Genomic DNA, 17253 nt, shown 5'->3' with positions numbered 1-17253 from the left:
TAAGTCACTCTATATCCTTTCTGGAAAAAATTTATTTGGAATCAATCACTAGCACCCAAATCAAGCTCCCCTACAAACTTTTGGACAATTCCAAAAATATTTTAATATGCCCTCCAATGAGATAAGGTTAACAAATGAAGTGAAATAATGGCTGTAACCATTGCCTGCTAATACACTTAGTGGCAAGACTGGTGATCAGTTCTAACATACAGAAGACAGACAGTACAGCTGTTAAAAGCTACAGACCTTGGTGTTCAGAAGAGCACTTAGCTAGTGGAGCCATTAAGGTCAAAGTGGCCTTCTAGGTGATTCCTGCTACACCCCACCCCTGCATCCCATTTACCTAAGGCACAATATAAGTTTTACAAACCTAATTACTCAGCTCTTAAGTAAAAAACTGACTAATAGTCAAATATTTGTCGGTTAAATGACACAAAGCTACGGTAAGCGTTTACTGAACTAAAATGAACTGCTGTACAGTGTTGCACTAAAGCAGCTCCTCTGAGTCCGAGTGATACTTGGAGATCTTCCCACATCTCAGCTGTTCTACTTAAAGCAGCAGAACCCTGGAGCAACTGGTTAAAAGTTTCACATATGAGCCTCTAAACTCCCATTAAAGCAAAAATATCATCAATGTCGTCTGTCTCCTTAGTGGTTCCGGATGTATTATGTTTATTTCCTTGCATCACTGTCCAAGAATCCGCCTCATTTTCATTGCTTTCTGTAAGCTTTTCATGAGTTTGTGTCTCCTTAGTTTGTACGACAGGATTTGAAACTCTCCTATTCAACCCTTGCTTATTGTTAGGGTACAGATCAGTCCTACGAACAGTAGAATCTGAGAGTCTCCCTTTAATGACATCCGTAGCACTCTGAGTCCCTTGAGGGGGCTGCTGGATTTCCTTTAAAAGAGTCGACTGCAACTTTCTCTGTTTCCTTCCTTTCAGTGAAAATTTATTCTGTGGTCTTCTTTGTCTCAGGTGATGCTTCGAAGTTTTCATACCTAAGCCATGAAGAAGGCAGTTGCAAATAGATGTTTTTATGCACTGTAGCTTCTTTGGCAAACTTTAAAGGACAGAAGAAATTAGATTGTTAAGATGCAGAAAAACATTCTCAAAAACTTCGTCTTTTTACCAACTTCCAATTAAAATATATGTCCTATGCCTCTGTACAATTTCCAGAATCATAAGGAAAAACATGGAAATAGGAGCTTCATATCCAGTCTGTGTTTTCAGAGCACAACTTCCCTCTGATTTAGACTGTGGGCAAATGTGTCCCCATTACATTTCCACAGTAAAGTAGCTCCTTCAACTAGCAAGGCAGCAGAATGGTGAGATAGTGCCATATTTCAGTGCCAGAGCTACTTCCTGATAATTGCTAATCTATTCATAATGTAGTAGGAATGGAACTGGGGAAAAGATGAATTACAAATAGAAAAGTCACTAGGATGCATCTTCCCATTTCTGGAGTAACAACTTCATATTCACTATAATAACAGGAAATGAACAAGAAAAAAGGAGTAAAAGTGAAGAGGGAGTTTATGTAAAATGAGAAGACAGGGATGCCGGCATAGGCAAAATGACAGCATTCATATTATCTTCAAATCTGGGGACTCAGAACTCAAATGGCTGGTTGTGTTAGGTATTTAGGATATAGGATATACTGAGTAGGATATACTGCCACAGGAGCACTGGTAACCTGCTAACTGCCTCACGCTGATAGTCAGAATGCAAACGATTAGCCTGAGTCTGTGCCTCCTACTGTACCCTCTTCCTTTTTAAACCAATATAGAACTTTGAGGAAGCCCATTTTAACGCAGTAATCCATGACCTCTGTTTCCAAACCATTTTGTCTTACTATAAGTGGTAATTTTTAAGTGAGGAGAGGGTAGGTGGACTTCCCAACTGAAATGGAAATAGATGAAAAAAAACCCAGAAGAATCAGAGGATCTGCACTGAGTTCAAGATCTCCAGCTCTAATTCCCTGAGTAAAATCCTCTTATTAACTCATCCATAAAATGTGAATACCACCACCTGTGTCACAGTTATTGTGGACATTAAGTAAACTTAAAATGTAGTACAAATATAACGTGTTACTGAAACATCAAAACAGGGCAGAATGAAAGAGCACTGCATTTTTGTGGGGTGCAGAATAATGGCTTCATCAAATAACCACCAGTTTGTTACCCTCTGGATTAACTTTTAATTAGCATCTCTGCCTCATCTACCCCTGAGTTTAAACAGAATCTTGAACAGAACAGCTCCATTTTAAATTGAGCTTCCACTCTAGAGTATAATGTAAAAACCCTTAACTTCTCCCACAGCTTTTAGTCAAAACTTGCTATAAAACCTTCAGTATATATCATATTTTTTTTTTACTAAAACAGGTATTGTTTTTCCATAAATTTTTAAAGAAAATTTAACAAGTTGTGACCAAGTGACATCCATGGAAACCATTATAAAGCCCTGAATAGATACATGTCCATAAATATAGTAAGAAATTATGGTGGATGCACAGAGTGTTTCTTGAAGGATATGCAAAAAGTGGTCAGTATTGCCCCTGTCAAGGGGAATGAGGACCTTTATGGCCATTTGTGTCTCAAATTGTTACCACAGGCATCTATTATTTGTTCAATAAAAACATAAAGCCCTAAAATATCTAACTTCATTCAAGCAATATTGGCTCACAAAGATAACCATCCTTAAGCAGTGCTATGAATGTAAGCATCACAAAAGGATGAAGCAATACATGGAGAGTCTAGCTCCTGTGAATGGAAGCTACTTGACGCTGACTTGAGTCTGGTGTGTGGCCTTGTAGGAGGAAGCATCTTCTGCTCTCACACCCTCATCCCACTGAAGCTGCAAACAGACTGGCCATCTCTCCTACCAGAGAGGCAGAACTCCATGAGGATTAAATCTGTCTTACACATAGTTCTATCTGCAGGTTAGCATACCACAGACACACCTGATACTTTTTGAATAAAAGGATGGAATGGTGAAGAGTAAATCCAACTGACCAAATTTACTTCCTCCCAATGATATATATATTTAGCTCTGTCCAATAAAAGTAGCTAACAAAACTGCAATTTTAGTCCCCAGGGTACTGGACATTAAAAAGGCTGACTATGTATACTTTTGCCTTAAAAGATAACAGAAGAAGTAAAGGAATGTAATTTTTATAATATACCTACCTAGAGCCTTGAGCTTCCACATGTTTAAGCCGGTTACTTTTAAGAAGTTTGTTACCCAGAAAGGTGGTCTGAACCTTCAGTTTTTTGCTTCTACACCACAGAATTGCCATTTGGATTTCTTCAGAAAGTTGTGTGAAAGTCTCAGCCTCTCGGAATCTTTGCACAAGACTTTTTACACAGGGAGTTCCTATTGCTTTCTGAGAAGAATGTTTGGTTGCCTTTAGTTTGGATGGAGAACATTTAAACTCAAAGCTCTTCTCCTGAAATATGGAACGAGAAAAATATATTGGATCCGTTACTGACATATAACAAGAGAGAGAAGTTGACTCACACACTATCAACATTTGAAAATGCATCTTTTTAAAAGAAGGAGAAAAGTTTTTTCCAGTTCCCTATGCTTTCTGTTTTTCCGTTTGTCTTTTTAAATTTTTTTGACTGCCACCTGGCTTTGGGGATCTTAGTTCCTCAACCCTGGGATCAGACTGGTGCCCCCTTGCAGTGGAAATACAGAGTCCTAATAACTAGACTGCCAGGGAATTCCTTTCCTTTGCTTAAAAAAATTTTTATTCACTGTTCCTAATACGATTTTTTCCCCTCTGTGCTACAACAGATCCCATCTATAGCTAAATTCAGTTGTACACAAGTAACAATATAAACATTTACATACATATTTATTTAACCTGTGTTGCTGTTGTGTTTGTGACCCCATGGACTACAGCCCGCCGGGCTCCTCTGTCCATGGGATTTCCCAGGCAAGAATACCGAAGTGGCCATTTCCTTCTCCGGGGATCTGCCCCACCCACAGATCCATCTTGCCTCTCCTGCATTGGCAGGTAGATTCTCAGCCGCTGAGCCACCAGGGAAGCCCATTTAACCTACACATAAGAAGAAAACTCCACATAATTAAGTATTGATCAAAGTCTATCTGGTGGGAAACAAAATCGCTGAAAAGCCCTTTTCCTCTAATACTGGACTACCACAGCTTGTTTTTCATCACCTCCTCAATGAAGGGTCATAAATGTTGTTGATAAATGTGGAAATGCAGATGACTGCTGAATGTATGCTAAAAATGCTTAACTGAGCAATATTTCCAATTCCAATTCAACCATCTTTTGATGTGGCACCTCTGTCTCTTCAACTTCATTTTTCTGCATGAAGTCAAGTTTGAATTTTATCAACTACTACTGTTTATTGAAATATGCCACCTACTAGGTCTGCTTCCATCTTCTGTTCAAAACTTCATTTCTTGCAAATTTCTCATTCTCAAGAAGAACAAGTAATAGTAGTAGAAGGTAGAGACCTATCAATCTTTGTGTTGGTGATCCATAAAAGTTTGGCCTAAAAACACACTAAGCATATTGGTGCTAAATGCTAAAAATAAAATAGTGATTGGTCATAAATAAGAGGGATGCTGGAACCAGCTCACATAGAACAAGTGATGAACTGCAGAAAGTTTCAGGAGTCACAGAGAGCTGTAGTTATTAAGAGAGAGCTGATAAAACTATTTCGAGATGGAAGCCTGGTGTGCTGCAGCCCATGGAGTTGCAGAAGGTCGGACACAACTTAGTGACTGAACAACAAATAATATTAAATGACAAACACTGAAACCAAACTGCCTGGTTCAAATCCCAGTTCTGCCCCATATTTGCTATCTGGCCTAGACGAATTTCTTGTCCTTTCTTTGGCTTAATTTTCTCATCTGAAACATGGAAAGAACAGCACCTACCTCACAAGACTTTTGCAAGGATTATATGAGTTTACACATATAAAGAGTTCCAAACAATGCCCGACAAAGAGTAAATGCAGTATAAGTATTATGGTGATGATGACATCTTCCTCCAGAACTTGTAAACTGGACAAAACATAAATGCAAGCTGGAATCCTTGTAAACCTTCAAGAAAGTACTGACTTGTTAGAAAAGAATTCTTGAATAGAATGGAAGAAATAGCCCATGAAGAAAACAACTTTGAAAAGAGTAAAAGAACTTCTTATCCGTGTCAGATCCAGAACAAACAGAGTTTACAGACACTGGCTGAGGAGAGGTCAAATGCTGATATCAGCTCTAACACTGACAGAAAGACAGAAATAGAAGCCTCATGATAAAAGATGATGATGATGATAGTGACGATGGAAGTACCCGACAACATCTAACATCAAGTAAGTGCTTACCACACTTGAGACTGTGCTGAATACTTTACATGTACTAAAACTGGCACAGCCCTGTGAAGTGTATACTGTTTCTAGAAAATGGAGGTAGGGACAGGTCAAGAAACTTACATAAGTTCACAAATTACTACAAACCAAAGCCAGGACGCAAACCATCTGTCTGACTTCGAAGCCCATATTCTTAAGCTGCAGTATAATCCACTCCTATGGTGGATCCTAGGATCATTTTAAAATTCTAGCAAAACCCTTAGTCAAATGTTTCTGAAGGCATTCTATTAACTGAATTAACTAGATGCACTCAGATCCCTTGGAAATGCCTCTACTCATTCAGATGCAGACTGAGAACTAAGATGGCACTATGCCTAGAGCAGGGGATAAAACCAGAAGTGAGACTCAGCCTCTGTCCTTGGTAAGTGGCACCTACACTTAGCAGAAATCATAAGCTATTAAAATAAGCCAGACAAACCTGAATAGCTTTTTGTTTCAGCTGTTTGCAGAAAGCTCTCACATCAAATTCTGATGACTTTTCTGTGGAGATAGAGCACAGATAAAAAAATTAGGCATACTATTTTCAAAACAATAAATTCTTAAGTACATGACAACAAAGGGAGTTAAGCAAGCAAAGAACTATGAAGCTACAATAGAAAGAAATAACATGCCCAAGCTTAGAAAACACACATTATTAATACCACACGTCTCTAAAGATAATGTGAGTTAAAATTAAGAGAGTTTAGGAGTATAAGCCAGATCAAAGCAAATTACCTTTTGAGATTTTCTTACTCTTTACTGGTTGTCCAAGATCGATGTTATTCTGTATATTGATCTTCATTTGCTTAGCTTTTTCAGAAATTCTAAGTAAAGTTTCTTCACCTGACCTCTGTGATTGCTCTTTTGTTAAAAATAGTTTATTTAGCAGTTTAGTTACTCCTTTAGCTACAAAGGCTGTAGGCATTTTTTTCTTAAAGACTTCAAAATAGGGCTCTCCTAAAAATTCAACAATATCAGAAGGAAAGGTAAAACCTTTGAAGTAAGGCAATGGTTGAATCCTGGAGACCTCTTGAAGTAATCCAAACAATGGTTCATATAAAGAAACCAGCCTTTTTAAAACATCTTTATACAGAACCCTAGGGAAAGAAGTAAGAGCTCATGAATTAGCCAGTAATTATAATTTGCAGACTACATAATAACTAACAGATTTAAAGCTGAAAATAACACCTATCAGTCTGCCACTATAGATTAAAAAAAAAAAAAATGCTACAGTGGATACTTGCAAAGAGCTAGATTTAGTCCAGCTTATACAGAAAAATCCAAGTACAAAATGTTATATAAAACCAAATACAGTACTATATGGAGAGATATTTCAAAGGATGTGCACCAAAATCTTAAATGTGGTTTTATCTAGAGGATAAGATTTTACGGAAATTTCAGGTTCTTTGAATTCTATTTTTAAAAGTTTCTTCAAATAAACATGTATTATTAAAATTAAAAAATCAAAGCTATTTTCATTATAGGGAAGAATAATATGGTTTGACATTGAGTAGTAATTCTAACATTACTAACATGATAATCATACTAACATATGGTAAGTAATTCTAACATTGTTAGCTCTAAAAACAAGCAGAATAAAAAAATAGGATTGAAAATAGTACTTGAGATAAACAGATTAAGACAGAAATTAAGGATTAGAAAGAATTTTTTCTTTTTTTGTTTCCATTCAAATTATAGCTAATCACAAATGGGCAGATTTTGAATCTTATCCATCAGATAAGCTCCATAATATATATTGTGAGATGCAAGGGAAATTCTCTTTGGTTTGCAACTAGTATTACCAGTGTTCTTTACATCAATAGCTATGGCTGAAAAAGCAGTAGTGGTTCATGTGGAAGAAAGCAATTTAGAAAACATAAGGAAGGTCATTGCCATTAAGTATTAGAAATCTAGTGGCAGAAACAAATAAATGATACAGACTGCCCAGGAACACCTTCATTTTAAATGGCTCAGCTGAATGATTAAAGGAACCTTTTTTTTTAAATTCCAGCTGCTAATCCCAGGAATTCATTTGCTTAGTTAATGTGGAAGTGATCTCATGGATTCAGATTCAAAGCCTAGTCTTTTGACATAACTTAGCTTCCCAATAACAACACTTAGCTTCCTAATCCATCCCAAATAAACTCTGATCAAATGCAGAAACAGAATTTCTGCACCTTCAACATCCCATGGAAAAGCAAATATGAAGACTACTAATAAGAAACCTAGTCTGAGTTAGAGAAATGAAAAAGAAATGAAGGATTTCAAAGGTATGTACATACATACCATAATCTGCTCACGAGCCCAACCATCACAAGGTTTAAAATAATGAATTCTTGCAAACCTAGATGTTTCACAGTCAAGCTGAAGAATCAAGTTAAAGTTGGAAAACAGAATCAAAGGAATTTATGTTTTGTTAAGTTACATTTATGGGGAAAAAAAAACACAGAATGCATAATTTTAAGGAGTTAAAGCCTTAAAACATGTTCTAAGTCATTGAAGCTTTAAAAAAAGTAATATACACTCTGCTAGAGGCTTCATTAATAAATTTGGTTTCTAAGGATTAGCTTTTAAGATTAAGAATTTCTAACTGTCAATGCCTTTAGGATAATACATATTAAATAGAGGTAGAAATCCCTGGCAATGGCTATTTCAGGCACTTCCCAGGAAGAGGAGACCAAAGAGCAAAATTTTAAGAACTTGCATAAATTATAATTCCTACTTTGAAAATATGAGAGACTACATACTCCCTAGCTTTCAAACAGAAATACTACTAAATTCATCCCTGTATGCATGCTCAGTCACGTCTGACTCTGCAACCCCATGAACTGTAACCCAACAGGCTCCTTGGTCCGTGGGATTTCCCAGGCAAGAATACTGGAGTGGGTTGCCACTTCCTCCTTCAGGGGGTCTTCCTGACCCAGGGGTCAAACCTGCATCTCCTGTGGCTCCTTCATTAGCAGGTGGATTCTTTACCACTGAGCCACCTGAGAAGCCCATTAAATACATCCAAACAACTGAAGTTCAGAAAAACGTTTTTTAGATGATTTAAGGATACAGAAATGTCTTGCAGCAACAGTCCAACAGGCGAAGCAGCAACTTGCAGGCTCCCAAAATCTTCATCAACACCAGTTCCACCACCGGTTGGCTGGGGATGACACATGCTTTGGTATTTATAGGCTGATTTTCACTTGACAAAAATAGAAAAGTATGTTACTTTCATTCTTAAATATTAAAACACTTATATAATAAGTACAGAATTGCTTTAAGCTCAATTTGAGGTAGTTAAGTTTAATAATGACTCACTGAAGTTAACTGACACTTATGTTTCAAAATAGCTTATCATCACCCAGGTTTCAGTGTCCCACTATTCCTCCCCACAAGCCAACAGAGGGAGATTACCACAAATACCAGGGGTCCTTTATTAAAATAAAATTTGTACAGCTAAGGTATAATTGGTTATATTCAAACAATAATGAAGGAAGTCCAAAGTGAGGTCACAGCAAGACACCAGGTTTCCAGCCCACCACAAAGCCCATTAGAAAGCAACTAGACTACTTACTTAGAAGAAAATGACTCTGAGAGATCTTGAATTGAACCTTCCAAATTCATGTTTTTCAAACGTTTTAAACACTGTTCAACCTGAAAGGGGAAGACCAGCTCAAATTCACATGTTTATGTGTAATAGAGACAAAGCCACGATGTGAACACGAAAACAAATTCAAAATTTCAAAGTATAGTAATACACTGAATACAAAGTATAGAAATACACAGAATACCATATTTTAGGGTAAAGAAACCTGTAGCCCAAAGCAGTTGCTTCTGGTTAAAAATTTGAAATTTATGCAGCCAAATAAATTTCTCAGATTTTGTCTTAAACCTCAAAAGATACACAAAACACTTTACACAGCTTGTTATATACTCATTTAATACATTCCCAATTAGATTATTTACCACCACAATAAATAAATTGAAACTTTGTTCTTTTTATGATTTGGGGATTTTGATTATGCTCAGGTTATGACCAGTGACTGGATTTCCCTGGTGGCTCAGATGGTAAAGCGTCTGCCTACAATGCGTGAGACCCAGGTTCGATCCCTGGGTTGGGAAGATCCCCTGGAGAAGGAAATGGCAATCCACTCCAGTACTCTTGCCTGGAGAATCCCATGGATGGAGGAGCCTGGCGGGCTACAGTCCATGGGGTCGCAAAGAGTTGGACACAATTGAGCAACTTCATTTTCTTTCTTTCTTTCTTACTATATTCCAGGATGTGCTTGGTGCTATAAAGAGGACCAAAGTAAATGTAAGATTATTCTCAAGATTGTATTAATAAACTTTTCTGAAAGTAACATGATTCTAATAGTGAAACTATTAAAACAAGATAGTAAATTGTTAAGTACTAAATTTCACTGTCCGTAAGTGCTGCAGACATGAGGATCAAGTGATGGAGGGCTTGGGCATTGTAAACATACAGAACCAGGTAAGCAAAGGCTCAGAGGAGTGAGTAGGAAGACTCAAAAGAGTTCAGGCTGCTTGTAATACAACATATATGACGATGAAGACCACAGAGAAGCCTGAGCTAAGAAAACTGAAGAGGCCAGATCAGCAAGGATCTGCTAAGTTAAGCTAAGAGGTCTGCTCTTTATTCAGGGGACAATGGAGAACCATTAAAAATTAGGCTGTGTTTTAGGATGATTAACCTGGATTTGGTACATGTGAACATGCCACAGTAGAGGAAAGACTGAAGGAGGAAACATCAGTCAGAATTACAAGACAACAAAAAATTGACAAGGTTTTAAAATTTAGCCAGAACTAAAAGAGACTAGATTCAGAGAAAGTGTTAATTGATCAGTTAACCGGATGGGAGAGCAGAGAAAACAGAACACCAAATTTTTCTGACTATATTTATTGACAACCTGGAAGCCAGGAGGAGAAATATGTAGATTCAATCTGAGATAAAAGTTTGGTTTTGGAGTTAAAGACTCAGGAGATAAAACCTGCTCCAGAGAAGAAAACTTAGGAAAAACCATAATCGCAAATCTTTCTTTGGTGAAGAAATCATCTTTTTTGCTTTAAGTAATGTGAATGGAAAACTAACCAAAGAACATGAATCTGTTTAAGGTTGGAGATTATGCCATACACCTAGCTCAAAGCACAGTGCCTGGCACATAGAAAGTTTCAAAAATACTTGGAGAATTAATAAAATGAATGAGCAAATAAATTAGCATATACAGAACTTAGAAGTATGTGTATGTAATCTGTGTGTATGTAATCCCTGAGCTAGAAGGACCCAATTTTGTCTTAAACTTCAAAAGATACACAGAACACTTTACACAACTTGTTATATACTCATTTAATATATTCCCAATTAGACTGTTTACCACCACAATAAATAAATTGCAACTTTGTTCTTTTTATGATTTGGGGATTTTGATTATGCTCAGGAAAATTGTTTCTTAATCCAACATTTTGTTTTGATCAAATCACTCCATCTTTAAAGTAGACAAAGGAGTGGTAATTTGTTACAGATTGTATATAATGAAGAAATTTTTTCATAATTATCTACCTACTAGAAACAAGACTGGGAAAGAATCAAACATAGTTCTTTTCTAATACAGACTGATTTTTGAAATGCTTTCAGGGAAAAACAACTGAAAGCTCACATGTGATTGTGGGCTTAACACTTAAAAATCACAAGTGAAAGTGAAGTGAAAGTCACTCAGTTGTGTCCAACTCTTTGCGACCCCACGGACAGTCCACAGAATTCTCCAGGCCTGAATACTGGAGTGGGTAGCCTTTCTTTTCTCCAGGGGATCTTCCCAACCCAGGGATCAAACCCAGGTCTCCCGCATTGCAGGCAGATACTTCACTAGCTGAGCCACAAGGGAAGCCCAAGAATACTGGAGTGGGTAGCCTATCCCTTCTCCAGTGGATCTTCCCAACCCAGGAATCAAACCAAGGTCTCCTGCATTGTAGGTGGATTCTTTACCAATTGAGCTATCAGGAAAGCCCAAGTAAATCACAAGTAATTTACTTCCATTTCCATAAATAACAAAAGTTAAGTGGCAGTGTGATCTCCATCTTCACCAAGTAAAAATGTTTTATCTTAAATACAGGGCTCTCGCCTTACCTGTCTGAGGGCCAAATGGGGCTTATGGCGGCCCATTCTGTTGTGATTGCTGTAAAGGATTGCACATAATACATCTGTCTCTGCATCTAAGGTTCGGCTCTTCAGTGACAATGTAATGCGACAGCATTCTTTAATTATAGCTGCAATGCAAAGGTCTAATGCAGAGATATTTAGTAATAAGACTTAACATGCATTTCTACATTAAGTATATTATTACAAAAAATACACTAAAAGAAGCATCTTTCCTTATCTGTTTTAAAGAAATCAATAACAACACAATCAGCTTCACCTGTAAGAACGTAAGTAAACATTTCTAAGTATGTAAGAAATGACATAGGAAGGAAGGAAAACGGTGACAGATGATATCAAGTTCATGAAATCATTGAGAAAATATCTATAAACTAGAATGTATATCATATCACATTTTATCGTGATTTTAATATTCTTTCATATGAATACTTTACAGAGTCATTTAGGGTACACCAAACACTTTAAGAAAGTGGGGAAAGCCACTAGACCATTCAGGTATGACCTAAATATAATCCCTTTTGATTATACAGTGGAAGTGTGAAATAGATTTAAGGGACTAGACCTGATAGACAGAGTGCCTGATGAATTATGGACAGAGGTTCGTGACATTGCAAAGATGACAGGGATCAAGACCATCCCTAAGAAAAAGAAATGCAAAAAAGCAAAATGGCTGTCTGAGGAGGCCTTACAAACAGCTGTGAAAAGAAGAGAAGTGAAAAGTAAAGGAGAAAAGGAAAGATATACCCACTTGAATGCAGAGTTCCAAAGGATAGCAAAGAGAGATAAGAAGGCCTTCCTCAGCGATCAGGGCAAATAAATAGAGGAAAACCATAGAAGAGGAAAGACTATAAATAGCTATAGTCTTTCTTATCTACCTAATAGACAAGAAAATTCGAGATACCAAGGGAACATTTCATGCAAAGATGGGCCAATAAAGGACAGAAATGGTAGGGACCTAACAGAAGCAGAAGATATTAAGAAGAGGTGGCAAAAATACACAGAAGAACTATACAAAAAAGATCTTCATGACCCAGATCATCACGATGGTGTGATCACTCACCTAGAGCCAGACATCCGGGAATGTGAAGTCAAGAGGGCCTTAGGAAATACCACTACGAACAAAGCTAGTGGAGGTGATGGAATTCCAGTTGTTGCTGCTACTGCTGCTAAGTCACTTGAGTCGTGTCCAACTCTGTGAGACCCCATAGACAGCAGCCCACCAGGCTCTGCCATCCCTGGGATTCTCCAGGCAAGAACACTGGAGTACATCAAGGCTGTATATTATCACCCTACTTATTTAACTTACATGCAGAGTACATCATGAGAAATGCTGGGCTGGAAGAAGCACAAGCTGGAATCAAGATTGCCTGGAGAAATATCAATAACCTCAGATATGCAGATGACACCACCCTTATGGCAGAAAATGAAGAACTAAAGAGCCTCTTGATGAAAGTGAAAGAGGAGACTGAAAGAGTTGCCTTAAAGCTCAACATTCAGAAAACTAAGATCATGGCATCCGGTCCCATCACTTCATGGCAAATAGATGGGGAAACAGTGGAAACAGTGGCTGACTTTATTTTTTCTGGGCTCCAAAATCACTGCAGATGGTGACTGCAGCCATGAAATTAAAAGATGCCCACTCCTTGGAAGGAAAGTTACGACCAACCTAGACAGCATAATAAAAAGCAGAGACATTACTTGACCAACAAAGGTCCATCTAGTCAAGGCTATGGTTTTTCCAGTAGTCATGTATGGATGTGAGAGTTGGACTATAAAGAAAGCTAAGCACCAAAGAATTGATGCTTTGATCTGTGGTGTTGAAGAAGACTCTTGAGAGTCCCTTGGACTACAAGGAGATCCAATCAGTCCATCCTAAAGGAGATCAGTCCTGGGTGTTCATTGGAAGGACTGGTGTTGAAGCTGAAACTCCAATATTTTGGCTACTTGATGGGAAGAGCTGACTTATTTGAAAAGACCCTGATGTTGGGAAAGATTGAAGGCAGGAGAAGGGGATGACAAAGGATGAGATGTTTAGATGGTATCACCGACTCAATGGACATGAGTTTGGATAAACTCCAGGAGTTTGTGATGGACAGGCAGGCCTGGTATGCTGCGGTTCATGGGGTCGCAAAGAGTCAGACACAACTGAGCAACAGAACTGAACTGGAACACTTTTAAGTATGTTGAAGGTGGGACACTTTTATATACTTCTCTAATACCACTTTAAGAATATATTTAGAAAAGAGAAATCACTATAACAACTGGAAATTATATAATATCTGACTAAACACAGGGTGCTTATTTAGCAAAACAAGATAACAGCCTCCTAGTCTGAAAACCTGTGAATATAAGAGTTAACAGTGTTCTCTATGCCTCTTAAGGGTAGCAGTAGCATCCAAAGTGACAGTAACACAAAGGCAAACTTTACACAACACAGAGAACGTTCTTACTCTCCCAACTATTTGAGGCCAGAATGAGCTGCCTTGGGGGTGGGGAGAGACTTGGTGAATTTCCATGCTCAACAGGAATCCTGTTAAAAGTATTTCTGAACAGAGGAAGGGGTAACGTTAATCTGTAAATGGGGCAGGATGGATGGATGGCGAGGGGAATGTGATGATAAGTTATAAATATTTAATAACAGCTATCATCTGCAAGGAGATCCAACCAGTCCATCCTAAAGAAAATCAGTCCTGAGTATTCCTTGTTAGGACTGATGGTGAAGCTGAAACTCCAATACTTTGGTCACCTGATGCAAAGAACTGACTCATTTGAAAAGACCCTGATGCTGGGAAAGAGTGAAGGCAGGAGGAGAAGGGGAGGACAGAGGATGAGATGGTTGGATGGCATCACGGACTCAATGGACATGAGTTTGAGTAAGCTCCGGGAGTTGGTGATGGACAGGGAAGCCTGGTTTACTGCGTTCCATGGAGTCGCAAAGAGTCGGACACAACTGAGCGACTGGACTGGACTGAACATTATTTACTATATCAGGCACTGTTCCAAATATTCACTTTATTTTATATTAATAATACTTTATACTATTACTCTATAATACTCACTTTCAGCAGAACTGCTCTATGAATAAAGTACTGTTGTTATTCCCGTTTGACAATAAGCTGAGGCCCGGAAACGTTAGACATTCCCTACTGCTCAACCCAGTTCCAGCAGAGGGAAGAGCCGGGATTCAGTCCCTCAACCCAGTTCTTACTGACCTGTGTGCGTGCCAAGTCGCTTCAGTCGTGTCCGACTCTGTACGACCCTATGAACTAGGGCCTGCCAGGCTCCTCTGTCCATGGGCTTTTCCAAGCAATACTGGAGTGCGTTGCTATGCCCTCCTCCAGGGGATCTTCCCGACCCAGGGATCGAACCTGTGCCTCTCACTTCTACCTAAAGAAAGGTGGGTTCTTTCCCACTAGCGCCACCTTACTGCCCTACTGCCTAATAATCGCAATGCCATTCAAACACTGATAGAGCCCCATAAACAGTATGAACAGTATTGATAGAGCACGCTCTCCTAAATGACATCATTTAGATCCTCCCAAAGACCTGGTGATAGCTGCTGCTACTGCTAAGTCGCTTCAGTCGTGTCCGACTCTGTGCGACCCCAGAGACGGCAGCCCACCAGGCTCCCCCATCCCTGGGCTTCTCCAGGCAAGAACACTGGAGTGGGTTGCCATTTCCTTCTCCAATGCATGAAAGTGAAAAGTGAAACTGAAGTCGCTCAGTCGTGTCAGACTCCTAGCGACCCCATGGACTACAGCCTGTCAGGCTCCTCTGTCCATGGGATTTTCCAGGCAAGAGTACTGGAGTGGGGTGCCATTGCCTTCTCCGGGAAACTAACCCCATTTTACAGATAAGGAACGGGGGACCCAGGAAATTTGAGGCTTAATCGCAGAGTGCTTGAGTGACGACCCGCAGCCTTTCAGAGGCTGAGCGCTGCAGAGACGGAGGGCTAACCACGCCTCTTGGTGGCTGAGTGAAACGTAGAGCTCCCAGGCAGCACTTTTCCCTGACACCAGTTGTGTCCGCCCCTCTCCCCCATTTCGGTGCGGTGCTGGGTCGCGAGGCTTCGGTGCCCCTGCCAGGCCCTGCGATAGACACGGTGGATCCAGGGAACAACGGTAAAGCCAGATGCCCCCACGAGACTCCTTGGCAAATTCCCCAGTTCCTGACCCTTCGGCCCTTCCCAGTGTCCCGCGGGCTCCGGAAGTCCCGCCCAGCGCGCACGTGCGCCGGCCCCACGCCTCCTCCGGAAAAGCCTGCGCCCCTAGCCCGGCGCCTCACTCACCTAGCGCCGTATCCGGGTCCTGTACGGTCACTGCTCTACGGCTCCCTGCCTTAGGGATCCTCACCCGGTTCCACGGCTCCGGGCCTGGCAACAGGGTAGCCATCTTGGGAGGCAGGAGGCGGAGTGGGAGGGGCGGAGCTAGGCGAGGCCGAGTGGAGGCACCGAAGGAGCGGAGATGAGCCGACGTCACCGGGAGGTAGAGGGCAAAGGTGGGGCGGGGGCGGGGCCCTGGGCGGAGTCTTTCAGGGAACCGGGGACTAAGTATGGGGAACCTGAACCACGTGGTCGTGTATCAGCGTCACCTGGGAGATTTGGGGGGCGCCCTATCCCAGTACTAAACAAACAGAATCTCGGGACGGGTTGAGGCTTTGTCCTTGTGTTTATGCTTCCCCATGGGATTCTGAGACGCAACCAGTTTGGGAAATACTTCAAGGCCTTTTACAGACGTGAAAAGTAAGACGTGTAGTTGAGTTGCATACACCCCCATCTCCACCTCAGCCATTAGGAGAAAAGGAAGAAATGGAATAAAGAGCCTTATACAAAATGTACGTTTGCAACACAGAAAACTTAAGAGTTAGTCAAGGATGGGGTGTGTGTGTGTGTGTATTTAGTCGCTCGATCGTGTCCCTCTTTTTGTGTCCCCGTTGACTGCAACCAGCCAGGCCCCTTTCCATGGAACTTTCCAGTTAAGTATACTGGAGTGGGTTGCCATTTCCTTCTCCAGGGGATCTTCCCAACCCAGTGATGGAACCCACATCTCTTGAGTCTCCTGCCTGAGTAGGCAGATTGTTTACCGCTAGAGCCACCTTGGAATTGACGTTAGCCAAGGAAGCAGCAGCAAAACCGTAACAGAGTGGAGCCCTTAGCACACGGGGCTGCTGTGTGCCATTACACTGTGCAGTGGTAGGTGGCCCTGCTCAGTCACTGGTTAGTGCCATAGTGGGCCTCTCCCGTAAATAACTATCAATGAGTGACCGTTAGTGATCTTGCTAGGCCTTTGGTTGGTGTTGCACTGAGCCCCACCAACAAATAACCGTCAATGAGTGACCCTTAGTAGGGGATTTAGCCAAGGGTCAGTGTAGTGTGGTCCTTGGGTAGAAAGTGAGGTAAGAGATGGATCCTGTTCTTCCAGGGGGCTGGTCCAGCTCACCCTGCTTTGGGCCAGTGGGTGAACTGGGGGAGGGAGCAGGCAGGGAACAGTCTGGGGATTGTGTCCCCCAGGGCTCCAGAGCCCTCACTACGCCCAGTGGCGGGGCCCAGGCCTCAGGGTGGTGGTGAACCTCTGTCTTCCTGTCTTCCTCTCTGTGATATAATAGCAGCAGCCATCTGCATGGGCTACATTCTGCAGGATTTGGGCCCCCTAACTGACATTTGTGTGGCCTGAGGAGTCTGAGGGTCAGTTGTATCCTGGGTGCCTGGCTCCCT

At 40.6% G+C, this 17253-nt stretch overlaps 1 protein-coding gene across 9 annotated transcripts; it reads right to left on the bottom strand.

Moving 5' to 3' along the window:
• Positions 1-14: 14 nt before the first annotated feature.
• On the bottom strand, positions 15-16031 carry NEPRO (nucleolus and neural progenitor protein). 9 transcript variants are annotated; one of them, XM_040224405.1, is made up of 9 exons: positions 15829-16031; positions 11511-11665; positions 8943-9022; positions 8439-8570; positions 7667-7744; positions 6116-6477; positions 5820-5881; positions 3188-3447; positions 15-1062 (listed from the first exon to the last, which is right to left on the bottom strand). In XM_040224405.1, exons 1-9 carry the CDS (start codon positions 15929-15931, stop codon positions 603-605), a joined length of 1692 nt encoding a protein of 563 aa, XP_040080339.1. In that variant the 5' UTR covers positions 15932-16031; the 3' UTR covers positions 15-602. The 9 variants fall into 9 exon arrangements, with proteins under 9 accessions (XP_040080339.1, XP_040080349.1, XP_040080376.1 ...); XM_040224415.1 differs by having other exon boundaries at positions 416-1062; positions 6134-6477; positions 15829-15992; XM_040224450.1 differs by having other exon boundaries at positions 429-1062; positions 7659-7744; positions 15829-15921.
• Between the last annotated feature and the right edge of the window lie 1222 nt (positions 16032-17253).

The sequence above is a fragment of the Oryx dammah genome, unplaced genomic scaffold (genome assembly GCF_014754425.2).
Source record: "Oryx dammah isolate SB20612 unplaced genomic scaffold, SCBI_Odam_1.1 HiC_scaffold_2, whole genome shotgun sequence".
NCBI lineage: Eukaryota > Metazoa > Chordata > Mammalia > Artiodactyla > Bovidae > Oryx > Oryx dammah.
This window is presented reverse-complemented; position numbering and strand designations above follow the sequence as displayed.

Excerpts from the sequence above, each read along its gene's own strand:
- NEPRO (XM_040224405.1), bottom strand. The coding sequence starts at position 15,931 with ATGGCTACCCTGTTGCCAGGCCCGGAGCCGTGGAACCGGGTGAGGATC. Across the intron at positions 11,666-15,828 it reads GGACCCGGATACGGCGCTAG|ACCTTTGCATTGCAGCTATA; the intron begins GTGAGTGAGGCG and ends TCTCTGCATTAG. Across the intron at positions 3,448-5,819 it reads TGAAACAAAAAGCTATTCAG|GAGAAGAGCTTTGAGTTTAA; the intron begins GTTTGTCTGGCT and ends TCCATATTTCAG.